The 16,807-nt window shown below is 40.3% G+C and overlaps 1 protein-coding gene across 1 annotated transcript; it reads left to right on the top strand.

The window, feature by feature from the left end:
- Positions 1-706: 706 nt before the first annotated feature.
- LOC127846275 (uncharacterized) lies at positions 707-10,446 on the top strand. Its single transcript, XM_052377445.1, has 2 exons — positions 707-767; positions 7,896-10,446. Exon 2 carries the CDS (start codon positions 7,897-7,899, stop codon positions 10,444-10,446), a length of 2,550 nt encoding a protein of 849 aa, XP_052233405.1. The 5' UTR covers positions 707-767; position 7,896.
- Positions 10,447-16,807: the final 6,361 nt, after the last annotated feature.

Below are 16,807 nucleotides of genomic sequence, written 5' to 3'. Positions count from 1 at the left end.
TGGAATTCTAGCAATTGCATCTATTGTTCACTGATATTTAGTGTAACTAATAATTGTAATTAGTTGCGCTAGTTGATATTAGAGTGCAATAGCAATTGCAGTTTATTTCAACCTGTATTGTTTATTTTATTTATTTATTTTTTGAAAAAAAAAAAATACTTAGGAAATAGTGTCATGTTCATTTCATTGTAAGAATATTACAATTATTGTCAACTTGCCTTATTGCTTCATCACATATAAGTATTATTACTAGTGTATGCATAGTTGAAACAGTAAATTTTCTGAGCGACTGGATATATTACAAGCATATTTTGGTTTACCGTAAAGCTTTTCGACTTCCTAAAGAGCGCACCTGTAGCAATACCGTATTTACTCTAAAGCAATTAATAAATAATTAAGTATAGTAAACCAAATACACTGAAAATATTTCAGTTTATTTTCAAGCCAGTGCTATCATTGCGATTAAAGACTTTGTCATGAATTGTTTTTGGAGAATAATAATTTAATGTCTTTGTTTCTACATTAGTTGTGTTCTAGCCTAGCCAGTGCACGAGTTCCTGCACCCGGAGGTATCTGGCCTTGAGGGTACAGAGGAGACGTGCGGTCGGGCAGTCGCAGTTAGCAGAAGGACTATCGGTTCTCCGGCATAGCTGGGGATCGTGTAGTCTTAGTGAGCAGAGGGACCATCGGTTCTCCGGCTTCGCTGGGAATCACGCATAACCTGCATCATACTTTACCGGCAGTGTCTGGTTGAGTGGAGGTTATAGGTATAAACCCAATCCATTTCCTTTAATAGTTGCCTATTATCCTGGAGTCATTAACACAATTGCATACCATTAAATACTATTCATACTGTGTCTTGATCAATACTGAGAGTTATCTACGGTTATAATACCCGGCATTAAATACTGGGTGTTATATTTTGGATACATGAATTTTTGGTGTTTATGGCCATTTGTTTTATTACATTTATGTCCGTTTGATTCCATTTTTATGAGAAATAGATTTACTATTTAGTATTGTGCGTGATTTAAAGCTAAACTATTGAACAATATTTATACTTGACCCTATCATTAATCACAATCACTAAAGAACAAATACCCGGTACCAAATACTGGGTGCTACATTTTTTAGTGTATATTATTTGATTTGTGATGGCCTTTAATTGTTTTATTACATTTATGCTCATTTGCTTTCATTTTTGATTGGGTGGAGAAAGAGATTTACTTGATCGTATTGTGGAGTGTGATTGTGCTCATTGTAGTAAGAATTTTTTGGTGAGCAAGGAAAATTAAGATAAATTTATCCGCAATCATATTAGAAAGAGATTTACTTGATCGTATCGTGGAGTGTGATTGTGCTCATTGTAGTAAGAATTTTTTGGTGAGCAAGGAAAATTAAGATAAATTGTTGTTTTTAATATCAGTTTTACTCATCATTGCATTTAGATTGCACGTTGTGTGTGTGTGTCACAGTTCAATTGTAACTGAATTTACTTTAATTTAGACTTGACCTGGACAGTATTATTGACATCCTAATTTTCAACTTGACATTGACCTACCAATTTAAGACGTATTAATAATTTCTTTTCATTAATATCTTGTGCTTCTATTGGAAATCATGGCTAGTAGAATTATTGATGTTGATACTGCGTCTTTTGTGGAACTGAAAACGCTTCCTAATGTTGGAGATAAAACAGCGCAGGCAATAATCAACTTAAGGGAGGAATTTGGTTATGTACCGAAAGAGCGTTTGTCTTCGTTAAGTAGTTTCCGACCAACTACAGAATTCTGGAGGTTTGTAACATTCTCAAAGCAACCTCCGGAAGAGAATGAGGACTCCCAGGCAGAGCAAACACCCTCTGAAACATCTGCAGAGCAACCGGAAAAAACTCTGGTCGCTCAACCCAGGCAAAAACTGAACCCATTGAAGGATTTCTCCGAAACAGAAGAAAAAGATGCAGAGGAAGACGAAGGGGTACCTATTGAAAAGGCACATGGAAGATGGTATGATGAGGGAAAGGCAAAGGAAAATCTGGAGGCTTACAGTCATGATATCAGGACACAGACTCCGGAAGACAAAAATCTGGAAAGCAACCAGTATTGGCAACGATGAGGTAGGTCACAGACTCCTGAAGACAGAAAACTGACAGAACAGCAGTGGGTACAATCTACCATCAGAAACATTGAACCAGCTGTTAATAAACTATCTGGACCTCTTCTTTCTGTATCAAATATGCAGGGAACTCGCCCGAAGGCTATCAAACGAGATGAAAGCCCAGATAGTCGATACAAGGTTGTAGCATCTGGTTCTCCGCGACAGTCAAGGGATCGGCAGCGGCAATATTTAATGCAAGCGGGTCAAGTACAAAGTAAACCTGTTGCGGAACCGCAACAACCATTGCCATACCAGTCTTCATCTATGCAACAACCTCCTGTACAGACTCAACCACAACAACCTTTGCCATATCAGTACCCGGTGCAACCAACTGGTCCGTATCCACAACCTTACCAAATCCAACAGCTACACCCGGGGCAACCAATGCAGTTCCCACCATGGATGCAAGGACCGCCACAAAATGCATATCCATACCTGGGGTACCCTTATCCACATTGGTATCCGGCTCAAGTGCAGTTCCAGCCTTTCACTAATGGAGATGGGTACTAGGGGATGGGATTACAAGCTGGTGCAGCCAATCACGGATTCGCACCGGCAGGTATAAATGTTCAACCAGCAGGCTCGAATGTTCAAACAAATGTGCAACTGTCGGGTACAAGCGCACAACTGAATGTTTTACCTGCAGCTACAACTGTACAACCCAATGTTCAACCGGCAATTACGGGCGTCATCGTTCCCGAACGAGAGAATAATGCTGGTCGAACTCACCGACAGGATGACAGACGACAAAGATTGACCCAACAACCAAAGACATTGGTGTATAGTGGGAAGGGTAGTTGGAAGTCGTTTAAAAGCAAGTTTAACCGCTATGTGGTGGTGAATGATTGGAGTGAAAGGGAGAAGAAGGATTATTTGTGCTTGTGTCTTACTGACACGGCAAGTGATTACCATACCCTGATAACTGATAAGATACCGAATATCAATTACAATGCCATCATGGAGAAGATGCAAAGGCGGTTTGGTTGTCAGGAACTCCCTGAAACAGCTATGATTAAGTTTTCTAATGCTTGTCAGCAAAAAGACGAGTTGCTGGATTATTGGGCGGATAGAGTGATGACCTTGGCGACCCATGCTTTCCGGGATCTTCCTGATGAACACATGAATCGTCAAACCATACTACGGTTTTGTCATGGCCTAGTCGATAAACATGTTGGGGAAGGAGTGGCGAATATGAGACCTACCACCATGGAGGAGGCTATAGACAAAGTAAAGTGGGCGAAATACACCCGCGGACTTATATACAACAAACAAGAGACAATTACTAAAGGAGTGGTGGCGGAAGTGCAGGTTGCAGCAGTCACGGCACCGAAGTCACCGCCAGGAATAACCAGAAAAAGGGAAGAAGATAGAATGGAGGACTTTGAAAAGAGGTTCTGTCGTCTTGAAGAGAAAGTTAATATGATTGCGGATAAACTGGAGAAATTATCCTCAATACCAAGACGAAGAACTTCTCCATCGCCTTCCAGAAGTCCATCGGAGATGATTTGTTACAAATGTAATAAAAAGGGTCATTTGCAAAGGGAATGTCCCATTAAGCAGTCTTCATCTTGAGAATACAGGTCACGTTCTCCTGAAGGCGAAAGAAGATGCTTTAACTGTCAAAACACTGGGCACTGGCGGAAAGATTGCCCGGAACTGCAACGTGCTGCGAAGAAGGACAAGCAAGTTTCCTTTGTGGACAGTCACAGTGATTTAAACAGCAGTGGGTCGGAGTCAGAGGCCTAACTTCGATCCAACCAGTGGATGGCAAGACGAATACCTTAGAGGAAGTACAAGTCCATGAGGTTCAGACTACCAACACTCTGTTCAGAATTCCAATAAAAATACAACATTGGGAAATTGATGCTGTGATTTACACGGCGGCACAAGTAACCATTATTTCGCAGACCGTTTTTGATAAAATTGGTAATGACATACCCATTTTAAAACACGTGACCTTAAGGACAGCGGGAAAAGACATGAAAATGACCGATTTTGTAGCTGGTCCTATATTGATTAAGATGGGTGATAGGGAGATTTGTGAGAATGTGTATGTGGCCCCTATTGACAATGACATGCTTCTGGGAAAGGACCTTATGACAAAGTATAGTGCGTACATTAATATCCCGGATATGTATATTATTATAGGGGGACAGACTTTTTATATGACTTGTAAGGAAACACATACTCCACGGGTATCCAAGGTTACGGTCTCTAGATTGACTAAAATCCCTCCCAGATGCGTAATGACTATATCTTGTACTGTTAAAGACCAACCTGGAACATACATACTTGAAGGGACCGACATTAAAGATCTACTGATATCCCGGTCGTTGCATACTGGGACACAAATAAATGTGACTGTTTTTAACCTAAGTGACCACAATGTTAGGTTGAAGAGGAAAACGTGTGTGGGGACAGCGGAGACAGTGGAAGTAATGTCTGCGTTGCCTGAAGAATATCTGTGTGTAGGAGAGATTAACACAGTGGAACAGGAAAACGCACGGGAGTTACCGGAACATTTGAGAGATGTTTGGCAAAGATCTAGCGAACATTTGAGCGGCGACGAGAGGGAACCGTTGCGTTCTTTGCTGCTTGAATTTCAAGATGTCTTCGCTAAAGACGAATATGACCTGGGCAATTTTACAGCCATGGAACATGAAATTGACACCGGTGATGCCAGGTCAGTGAAGCAAAAACCCCGGAGAACTCCAATGGCATTTGTATCGGAGGAAGAAGGGCACTTGAACAAAATGCTTGAAGCTGGTGTTATTGAACCATCGTACACTGATTGGAGCGCGAGTCCAGTCCTGATCCGTAAGCGTGATGGGTCGGTGCGGTGGTGTGTGGACTATAGGGGGCTGAATGATGTCACTAAGAAGGATGTATATCCATTACCCCTCATTGAGGATTGTACAGATATGCTGTCCGGACAGAAATGATTTTCTAAACTGGACGCTAACTCCGCTTACTGGCAAGTTTCGATCAAAGAGACAGACAGGAAAAAGACAGCTTTCAGCACCAAGTATGGCTTATTCCAGTTTGTAAAAATGTCATTCGGCTTATGCAATGCACCGGCGACATACTCCAGAGTAGTAAACCTAGTTCTGCAAGGGCTGACGTGGAACGAAATCTTGGCTTTTTTAGATGATATTTTGGCCATGGGAAAAAGCTTCACAGACCACCTTGGTACACTACGGACAATATTTGAAAGGTTCCGAAAATACCAATTGAAGTTAAAACCCAAGAAATGCTTATTATTTCAAAGGAAAGTTGAGTTCCTGGACCGATGGGTAGGCCCATATGGATTGACTATGTAAGAAAGTGACATTCAAGTAGTGATGGACTGGCCGACACCCAAGACGTCTAAAGAAGTGGAAAGATTTTTAGGTTTGGTGAACTATCACCGAATGTTCATCAAGGACTATGCAGACCGGTCAAGGGCATTGTATGCTATCACAGGAAAGAAGAATTTTAGCTGGGGTCCAGAGCAAGAACTATCTTTTGTGGATTTGAAGTCTGCTTTAACTACTCCCCCGGTATTGGGATTGCCAAATGACAAGGATCCTTACATTTTGGACACAGACGCCTCCGAGGTAGCAATTGGAGGGGTGCTATACCAGGTACAAGAAGGGCAACCAAGGGTCATTTCATACGGGTCGTATGCCTTAACTAAAGAACAGAAACGGTATTGCACGACCCGAAAAGAACTTTTAGCTGTGGTTCGCTTTACCCGGCAATATCGTCATTATCTTCTTGGTCGTCATTTCACTCTGCGCACGGATCATAGCAGCTTAACATGGTTACTCCGTTTTAAAGAACCACAAGGACAAATTGCACGATGGCTGGAGGAACTTAGCCAGTATAACATGGAAGTTCAACATAGGGCAGGTGCAAAGCACGGCAATACTGATGCTTTGTCCAGGGGACCCATCGTGGATGATTGTGAAGGGTATGTTCTAGGTCATGGTTTGGAGCACTTGCCTTGTGGGGGTGTGACTACTGTAAACGGGCAGAAAGAAACTGGGGGCATTTTGTGGAGGATGTCGATGACGCGATCCCATTAGCAAAATCGATAGCGAATGAGCAGGAGAAGACACGGGAAGTATGGGATCCAGGAATAGGCAATATGAATGAGGTTATCAACACTGTTCGGGTAGAGGAATTGAGCAGAATATCTGAGACAGAGTTCTGCGAAGCTCAAGCAGAAGAATACGAGTTTAAGTTGTTGCACGGCTGGCTAATGTACCATGTTACTCCATCAGAGGGGGAATTATTTTTAGCTGGTGCTACCGAAAAGTTTTATTGGATTAACCGTACATGCTTCACGATGAAAGAGGGGTTAATATATAGGCTTGATCCGGAGAGCGGTCTGGAACAGCTGCTGGTGCCAAAGAATCTCCGGGCACCGGTTTTAAGTTACCATCATGATATACCTTTAGCTGGTCATTAGGGTATCGACCGGACAAAATGGAAGATCCAAGAGAAATACTACTGGAAAGGAATGGTTAAGGACATCGAACGTTACATTGAGAAATGTTCGGAATGCGCTCGTAGTAAGAAACCAAATCGAACAGCCAAATGGAAAATGCAAATTTTTCACTCTGGTGTTCCGATGGAAAGAGTTCACTTGGATTTTCTGGGACCTTTGCCGAAAACCAAAGGCGGCAATGAATATATTTTAATGATGGTAGATCAATTTACAAAATGGGTTGAGTGTATCCCGTTACTGTCACTTACTGCCGAAGTTACAGCTGAAGCAATGGTGAATCAATTCATTTCCCGGTTTGGCATTCCATTCGAGATATTCACAGATAGGGGCACAAATTTTGAAAGCAAACTGTTCAAGGAAGTGTGCTGTCTTCTGGGAATAAATAAAACACGGACGACCCCTTACCGCCCTTCCGCAAACGGTCAAGTGGAGCGATATAACCGTACGTTAATGGAGGCAGTACGGTGTTTTACAGCAAACCGTCAAGACTCGTGGGATGTCAACTTACCGCAGATAGCAGGTGCGTTACGATCATCTGTAAATCGAAGTACTGGGTTTACTCCTAACAAAATGATGTTAGGGAGAGAAGTGTATAGCCCGGCTGATTTGGTCTTCCCTTCACAGAAGATTAAATTTACAACTGAATCTGAGTACGTGTCCCGACTGGAGAATTCTATAAAAGACGCGCATGACCAAGCCAGAGAAACACTGAAGGCCGTGCAGAAAACAAGGAAAGGAGATTATGATCTCCAACTTAACAGCAAGACTTACAAGGTGGGTGATCCGGTATATATGCTGGATACCGCACACAAAAAAGGGACATGTTACAAACTGTCATTCAAATGGGACGGACCAGGAATAGTGACACAGCAGATATATCCTTATCTATACCGAATAAGGCACAAAAATGTGGTCAAGACAGTTTATCATGACCGGTTGAAAATCTGCAAGGAAACAAATCTTCCTAAATGGGCCAATCAAGAAATTGACCGACTGACTGGACTGTTAGGTGTTGACAGCGACGAGACAATATATTGTTTGTGTAGACAGCCAGATGACGGTTCGTTCATGATTCAGTTCGATTGGTGTGATGAGTGGTTTCATGGTAGATGTGTGAATGTGAGTGAGGAAGAAGGTGTGAGGATAAGGAAATATAAGTGTCCAAATTGTTGAAGGCGTTCTCTCGATAGTGAATGATATGCTTAAAAATTTAGTTGTAAAATGTAGTCGTGGTTATTTGTTTTAGCATGTCTGACTCCGGCTCGGCAACAGATAGTCCCAAACGAGGGTGGAGGGAGGTTTTGGAGAAGAAGGCCCGGGTGATACAGGAGGTGGAGGTAGCCAACTCCGAAGGCAAACTCCTGTATGGCACGGCAAGGGAGCTAGTGCATGCCCTGGGACAGGTTCACTCCTCAAGGTTGCCACAGGAGAAGATTCAAGAGCTCATCAAGGGGCAATATGATATTGCGGTTAAGCAGCGCAAGAATCGTTTTGTTTCTGAGCTCCGGTACCATGCAGATGTAATCTGCTCGAAAGAATTCGTGGCGAAGGCGTTCGGCAAACCTGCGGCCAAGAAAACTTGTCTAGGAGTGTCGCTGAATGCTCGTCAAAGAGGAGGTACGGTACGGAAGACAACTGGACGACCGAAGACTTTTTCGGGATTACAGTCCGGATTTCCGGCTCTACCGGCCACAGCTTCGAGGGTCCCGGCAACTGTGTCGCTGGGAGCAATCAAGGTGGAAGAGGCTTCAGGAGACGACGAAGAGCTGCCCATGGAGACCGAAGTGCTTTCGGTTATAGCGCCAGAAGAAGATCCATCAACTTCTTCTTTCTTCGCGGCGTTGGATGAAGTGGGAGAGTTCTACGTCGTTGATGATGTGGGGCAGTGCGAAGATACCCCACTGATCAAGGAAGGACGTGCTCCGGTGGAGGGGACTCCGATTTCGGTTGGAGCCTCTAATGCTGGGGTAGCTAGGGTCCCGGTCGAGGCTGGGAACCTGGCACCATTGGTAATTCCTACACAACTGTTTACCAATAGTTCCTATGGTGTGAGGGAGCCACGGAAAAGGAGTTATCCGATGAGGGAGGAACCAGCCGAATCGACACTAGTCGTGCCAGAGTGTGTGCCGGTGAGGAAAATCCTGAAACCCTCAGTCTTGACTAGACTGGGTAGCCGCATGGAAGAGCCCATGAAAAAGAAACGAACGTCCCGTTGTCCGTTAATGGGATGTACGTCAGATTCTCGCCATCTAAGCAGACACGTCTACCAGAGGCACCTTCCTGAGCGATTCCAGCTAGGCAATTTGGCGAATCCGGCTTGGCAGGTAGCTCGGTTGCGAGGGCTTAGATGGCTCGCTCTACAACTCGTCGGAGATGATCGGCTTGGTACCCTGCTAGATTTTGCCCAGAAGAATGACTTAGGCATCAACGCGGAGGTGTCTCTATCTGATGTAGATAGACAGTGGTTGTCCGAGTCCGCTCGTCAATCAGGATGCCCGGAAGTGGATTTCGACATCCAACGTCTGAACTCGCAGGCTCTTCTTGCTCATTGGCGTGTCCTTGTCGGTCTACTAAAACATATTCCAAGGGATCGGCAAGTGTACTTCTTCAACCTGGACAGTCAGCGTACCTCTAGTACCGTCCCGGCTGCGGCTGGGTTACATGTTCAAGTCCCTGAAGTGGAGCATCCAAGTACCCCGACACCCCCGGTTGTGGCAGTGACGGAACCTGTAAGACGTGGAACGGCTAGTGCTGCAGCTGGGTTACATGTTCAAATCCCTGAAGTGGAGCATCCAAGTACCCCGACACCCCCGGTTGTGGCAGTGACGGAACCTGTAGGACGTGGAACGGCTCATGCTGTTTCTAATATACTGAACATGTCTGTTAGGGAGTATCTGGCAGTGTCCGGACAGGCAAACCTCTCGTTGGCTAGGGGGAGCACATCCCAGGCGTCAGGACGACCAGTAACGACCAGGATTTCGGCCTTCGATTCTCATTTTCACCTGGACCGGTCTCTAGTGAAGTTGGGTATGCCGTATTACTCAGATATCCGGACCATTCTGGATGCAGATGTGGGGATCAGACCCCAAGTTGAAGTGGATGTGGTAGGAGGTGTCCTGATCTATTGTGACCCCGAGACCTACCCGACATCTTTCCCGGCTCAGGCTGGGTTTGGTGTCGCGGTGGGATTACATCCCCGGAAAGCGGCAAGATTCAACCCTGAGCTCTACCGTCATTTAAAACAACTCCTGAGGAATGAACGAGTAGTGGCATTGGGAGAAGTTGGGTTGGATCGAACCGAGCCAGCAGATACTTGGGGGTTACAGGAGGAAGTTTTGACCAGGATTCTAGAGTTGTCATCCCCTTGTCAACCTATCATCCTTCATATCCGGGATGGTGAGGATCGGCAGTCCGGATTGCTCTATCTGGAATGTCTGGAATTATTAAAGCCCAATGTTGCTCGAACGCAGAAAGTGGTGCTGCATTGTTTCACCGGCGCGCAAGAGGTAGTGATCAGCTGGTGTAAGGCAATCCCTAATTGCTTCTTCAGTTATTCAGGACAAGCCCGGCTTTTCACGGAGGCGCAGAAACAGGCAGTCCGGAGGGTCCCGGCGAACAGGCTGTTGATCGAAACTGACTCGCCATACTTTCGACCAGCTGGGGCTCGGATGTGCACTCCATCCTTTTTAGGAGACGTCGCCAACGTGATTGCGTCATATCGGGATAGTGAGGTCAGGGACGTGTGCCAGCTGACCTTGAGGAATTCCACTCAACTGTTTGGGTCAGAAATAGCATAATGTAATATGACATTTATTTGGCCAATTATTGAATTTTGAATATGGAGTTTTAATATTTTAATGTTTAGGACACTAATTTTAACAGAAAGGAAACACAACTTAAGTGTATAGACAATGAATGGAAGTGAAAGTTTGGAAAAACTCCGTTGTTAAATATAAGTTTAAAGAGAAACTATATGCTGGGCACAATTTACTCCTATAGTCTGTGTTAGTGGACAATTAATGGAGCATCGCAGAAGTGAATACAATATAAAGTATCATTAGGGCCCGGAACTTTAGTGTAGGCCAAATTTTTGATGAAGTAACAAGTTACAAAGACTGAAAAAGGACTATGTCTCTTTCCCGTTGAATAAAATGGGGAGGAGTGTGGTAAATATACTGGTGTGTAACCGGAGCAGTACGGCAGATGCTAATCGATTGACCGGAAACGAATGCAGATAATCGTCAGTCATACTGTAGCCTTATATCTGGACGGACGTCTACTTTTGTATCTGTGTTCATCTTGTGTATTTGTGTCTCCAAATCTGTCTTGAGGGATCTTGGAACAGAGACATCTTTATTTTAGGTAAGTACTACCAGTATTTACTTCATCTGTAACATTTACATTTATTTTATACTCCTTCATGTGGGGATTCGCGAATTTGGCTGCCTGCGCGCTGATTGGCTGATATGATTACCAAGATTGTGATTGACAGCTGGCATCATGTCTTTCATGTTAGGCAAGTGGGGTTGTTGTTTGTCGCACTACACAAGCGTGAATGTGATGTAATAAGATGGCACAAAATCTGGACCAAACTGGATTAAGTTATGAATGTCGGATTAAACAGAAAATTTTAATTCGTGAACAAAATTAGCGTCCACGGCCGACTAGTGAATTTAGCTCGGTCCAGTGAAGGTCCAATAAACCGAACCCGGATTGACGCATGCACCGTTTGAATCGACGGGAAGATGAAGAGAAACACCGATATTTAATTGTTAACCTACGGAAGAACGTTCTGCATCGAACATAATCCCGACTTTCGCCGTGATTATGTTGGGATTTTCGCCGTGATAATGTTGGACCAATCAAAAGCGGGATAAATAATGGGCGATTGCGATCGCATTTCACGTTCGGAAAAGTGCGTACTCCGCCGAAATTCGGTAAATAATTTTAATTCTATGGGAAAACTTGAAAATATTTTATCGGACATTTTTGACCGATGAGCTATAAATTTCGATCGGCCTTTGCATGTTTTTGTCGGACATTTCTGAACACATAATCCCGCCCAGAATACACATGACCGGTCGGGCATGTTCCTGGGACATTGGCTAGACCGGACCTAGGTACAGGCAGTGAATAACGGTCGGACGTGCCTAAGTGTCGAGCCCTGTGATCATAATATTGGAACCTGATTGCAGATCTTTCTGGAGACATATTTACAATTTAAATATGCCCGCAATTGCATATGTGTAGCCAACAATAGTTTTCGTAGCAAAGTATTTTACTTCCGGGTTAACACTTTTCTCTTTAGTTGTTCGTTAAATAAGACAATTATTCACCAAATTAATGAAAGTCAAGTTTAGTTAAAGATCTTATCGAATTAAATATCGATCCTTCAACTGGAGACATAACTCTTAAGACTGTTTGACGATTTATTCCGAAGAATTTCTCAAACAACTTAAAAACAATTTGAATTACGCCGTTTCGATTTCCGGTAGATGTCGTTTTCTGGAAAGCAATGGTTGCATCAAACCAACTTTTAAATGATAAGAGTTTATTGCCAATCAGAGTTCGGGGGCATTTTGTTCTTCAAGTATATGTTTTTATCTCAAGATTTTAAACCAATTGGAAAAAAACATGGGAAAAATAATCCCATCGGAGTAAAATTTCCATGGAAGAAAACCCCACGGGAAAAAAAATTTATTCAAACACGATTAAACGCACTAAAATTGCGTAGATTGTTCATCACTTGATGAAATATAATGTTTGTGGACGTACAAAGAGTTAATCTTTCGAAATAAGAAAAAAAACATGGGATTTTTTTTCTCCCATTTCAAATATGGGATTTTTTTATTACTCAAAAATATAAGTTGTTTTTCGCATAAAATGATTAAACAGTTCTTTCAAAAGTTAGAATGCTTGAATACGCAAAGAGAACACGTTTTTAAAAATGTTCAAAATCCCATTTGATTTTTTCTCCCATATGCGATTATGGGAGATAAATAATCCCACGGGAGGAAAAACCCCATTGGAAAAAGACAAATCCAATAGGATTTTCCAAAATTTCAATGGGATGACCAATTTTGCTCATGAATTTCATAGTGAAAAAAACGAATTTTTAAAGCGAAAATAACCAATTATTAATCAAAAATAAGCCTTCTATCGCCTACTTTATCTCAAAGAAGCAAATCTTCAAGAAAAGGGTACTTACGGTTGCGAAATTTCGGTTTCACAAAGTTTTTTCCGATGGCTGTTCTAGGCAACCAACCCATAGTCATAACTGAACATTCCCACTACTTAGGGATAACACTCTCCAGCAATGGCTCTTTCCTAAACGCAAGAAAACACCTAGCTGAACAAGCAACAAAAGCAATGCACCTATTATATATCAGAGCAAACAACGCAGAACTTTCCATCGACTTAATCCTTAAACTCTTCGACCACACGGTTCTACCAATTTTAACATATGGTTCAGTAATATTTGGTTTTGAAAACATAGATATTCTGGAGAGAGTACACAGCAACTTCCTCAGAAAAATTACGAAAGCAAGGAAATCTACTCCTATAGCTTTTCTATACGGTGTACTTGGCAGGCATCCAATTGCAATCAATATTAAAAGCCGTATGATTTCCTTCTGGTGTAGAATCCTTTAAGGTAAAGAACAGAAAATATCACATCAGATTTATAAGTGCATGATGAACCTCCCAAACTCAAATTTTAAATGGTCAAACAAAATAAAAGAAATACTCACATCAGTTAACCAAAGTAGCATATGGGATAATCAGTTTCAAATAAACCGAAATAATATCCACCGCTTATTTAAATCAAAGTTACTAATTGAGTTCAAAACCCAATGGCACCACCAATTACAGCAAACACACACAGGACAAATATATACCAGCTTCAAACAATCACCATTCCTTGAAAACTACCTTATTAAACTCACTAAAAAAGAATTAATCTACCTATTCCAATTCAGGACTGCTAACCAATGGTTCGTAGTCGAAACATGCCGATACGACGGAACCTCATTTGAAGATAGAGTTGTTAGGCTATGTAATTCGGGTCAGGTTGGCACCGAACACCACTACCTTCTTAACTACGATTTCTTTAATACTGAAAGAGAACAATTGTTAGGTAATGACACACATAATGCTTCCCTTAGCTCATTCTTATCATCAGAATCCTTACCTTTACTTAAAAATACAAGCACATTTATTCACTTTATATTCAGTAAATTTAAACGCTAACAAAGATTCAATACAACTACACATTTGTTTATAAATACAAATGCCACCAGACCACCAAATTATAGTATATGTTCAACTACAGTGCACTAATTAATTATTGTATTTGTTAAGTCTCGATTATAGGCGTTATTATGTTCTTGGAAATGAATTTCAGTTCCAAACCTGTATAGCCAGCCTTTTTATTATTAATTATGTCACATTATTGTCTAAATAGTCTCCCTTTATTGATAATAACTACATTACTGCTATTTCAAAGAGTCTACTGTTTTCTTACACCCGTTAGCTACTGTGTGATCTGTAGTTACCTACTTGAAATTGAATAAATTCAATTTACATGCCACATTCTCAGTCTTATGTACATGTATGCTTTACCGTTAAAAACAATAATTTTTAAGCATGAGGAACATTTATGCTTATAAGTTATATATAATTACTTGTTAATACTTAATATGTGTATCAGTGTGAGAAATGTACATAAAATTGTTATGGTTTTTAATTCATTCGCTTACTGATGATTATATTATTTTAATTTGAATGTGTTTTTCTTATAATGTCATATATCATGACAATGTGTACTTTTGCATGATTTTAAAATGTTAAAAATCTGTTCATATATTTATTTGCTTTTCATGACCATGGCTTTTTAAACAAATACTTTCTCATTTAATAAATACAATTAAGAAAAATACTTCGTTTTGAGTGACCGTTGTTTGTTCAAAGATTTCTGCAGGCAAATTAGAGACAACAAGAATATTTTGCAAGGCATCAGTCGTTTCAGATATATTTTTGCATCGGTGCATCGTAAGACATATATCATTATGTTATATATATTATATTCCGACACAAAAGACACCTTATATCTTTAGAATTGTTGTTTAACATAGTTCATGTTGTAAGTGGTACAGGTACAGAAAACATCAGAGCACTATAATCGTATAACACGTATAAATTGGTACAATTACAACTTAATAACTACAAAATATATATCATAAACATCAAATATATATGTATTGATGACTTTGGGGCTAACACAGAGACGAGAATAATCAGTCTGTTTTTAAGAAACAAAAAATACAAGTACTACTTATGTTATACATTAGTCAAGCCATATTTTAGCCTTTTGATCTACTTTTGTAAACGATTTCGTGTAATCCAAATGAACAAAAAGAGAAAGAATGCTTTTTTACACAAATAGTTTAACATAAGACGCCATAGTGATGCAAACAACGTGATCGTATCAAGCAATTCACCCTTGTTTTCGCTACTGATTTAGGAAGGAAGGCTCGGTAGATTTTTCGTCTCACTGACTTTGAATAATTTTTTAATAGGTGAAAATCTTATTGTTCATTTTTTGAAAGTTTTGTCTCTGTAAGTCGAGCTAGATTGAATACTTTGTTTTGCGATTTCAAAAACAGAAAGCAAAAGAGCTAAAAGTTTAGGTATTTCTTAAAATAATAAACACATTACAATTCTCTGGTCTGCTAGTTGATGGAACTATGGCTTTTATGGCTTTACTAGGGTAAAAGATGCACTGACGTTATCTCTTACTATAAATCACACTTGAAAATATTGATAAACATAAGAGAAATCGGACAATGGCTTTTTTCTCATATATCAGTAAGGTAAAATATAATCGTAGAGTCTGGATACGGTTCCTGGGCACTAGACGAAGCTCGTTTTCAGTTGTAAAACGATAATTAAAGATTTACAAAGCTACCAACACGGTATATAAATGTACGATTGTTAAATATTGTTTACGACGTATATTTCGTAAATATATGTACCTTTTAGTATTGAAACAAATATATTTTATACTCATATAAAATTCTGCTAACTATCTTCTATAAAATCAAGAATAATAACAACAAACCAACTTAAACGAAACAACGAACAGAATCTTCGATTCTAAATATTGGCCAATGTGAGGTCTTTAATGGATTACAAATTGTAAATATTAAAGTTTTATCAAGTACAGACAATCCAACGGCTACCACAAAATCCGAAATAAAAACAGAAGTTTTTAACAGCCTTCTGTTGCAAAGTTAAATGTTTAAAAGCATAAGGTCTATTTCGGCGTCCGACCTTCATTTACTGATATATGCATATCAAAGTCCATACGCGGTACAATCTGCTATAATTTCGAAACGTTTAGAACATGTTATAGCATCACATTTAACCATTTATGGGCACCACGCATCATATCATTCAAACTCCTATAAAGGGAAAATAATTGTAGAATTCCAAGATATATTCTAAACTTTTAAATAAATATTATATAATCAGATGGCAATTACTCTTTAAAACCAATCCGGTCAGAAAGACAGGTTCTTGTCTTTAGTTATGATGGTGTACATAACGGTTGGCTAAAATCAAATAGCTAGTTCCCGAGATCGTTTGCATACAAATACATCTGCTTATAACGTATTTTATATAAATGACACAATATAGGTTTTAATTACACGTATGTGAGATGCCTTAAGGCATTATTTGCGCACATTCAGTAATTTAGGCGAGTTTTGGATGTGTTTACCCATATTTTGTTTATAAAGAATTATCATGAAACATGATAACAAGACGAGCATACTTTGTGAACGGAAACAACAACAACAAACTAAAATAGCAACAACAAAACCTACAAAAGAAAAACAATAAATTGTATGAGGTTAATAAACTTATAGTATATACATTATTTTGAATAAAATAACATAAACATGGATTTATTTCTGAAATGGCGTATTATGTTTAATTATAACTAGATGTATAGTTCCCAAGATATCGCGTGAAATGTAATGATTTAATTTATATGCAACCATAATGACATACATAAGAACAATTTAAAAATGTGCAAATAACCTCTCTGTTGTGATGTTGTAAAGTATGATACTTCGAATCAAAATTGTATGACAAAGC

The sequence above is a fragment of the Dreissena polymorpha genome, chromosome 9 (genome assembly GCF_020536995.1).
Source record: "Dreissena polymorpha isolate Duluth1 chromosome 9, UMN_Dpol_1.0, whole genome shotgun sequence".
In the NCBI taxonomy this organism is placed as follows: Eukaryota; Metazoa; Mollusca; class Bivalvia; order Myida; family Dreissenidae; genus Dreissena; species Dreissena polymorpha.
Note: the sequence above shows the minus strand (reverse complement) of the source record. Positions and strands in the feature narration are given on the sequence as shown.

What these genes read in the sequence shown, in the direction of transcription:
- LOC127846275 (XM_052377445.1), top strand. Translation starts at nt 7,897, where the DNA reads ATGTCTGACTCCGGCTCGGCAACAGATAGTCCCAAACGAGGGTGGAGG.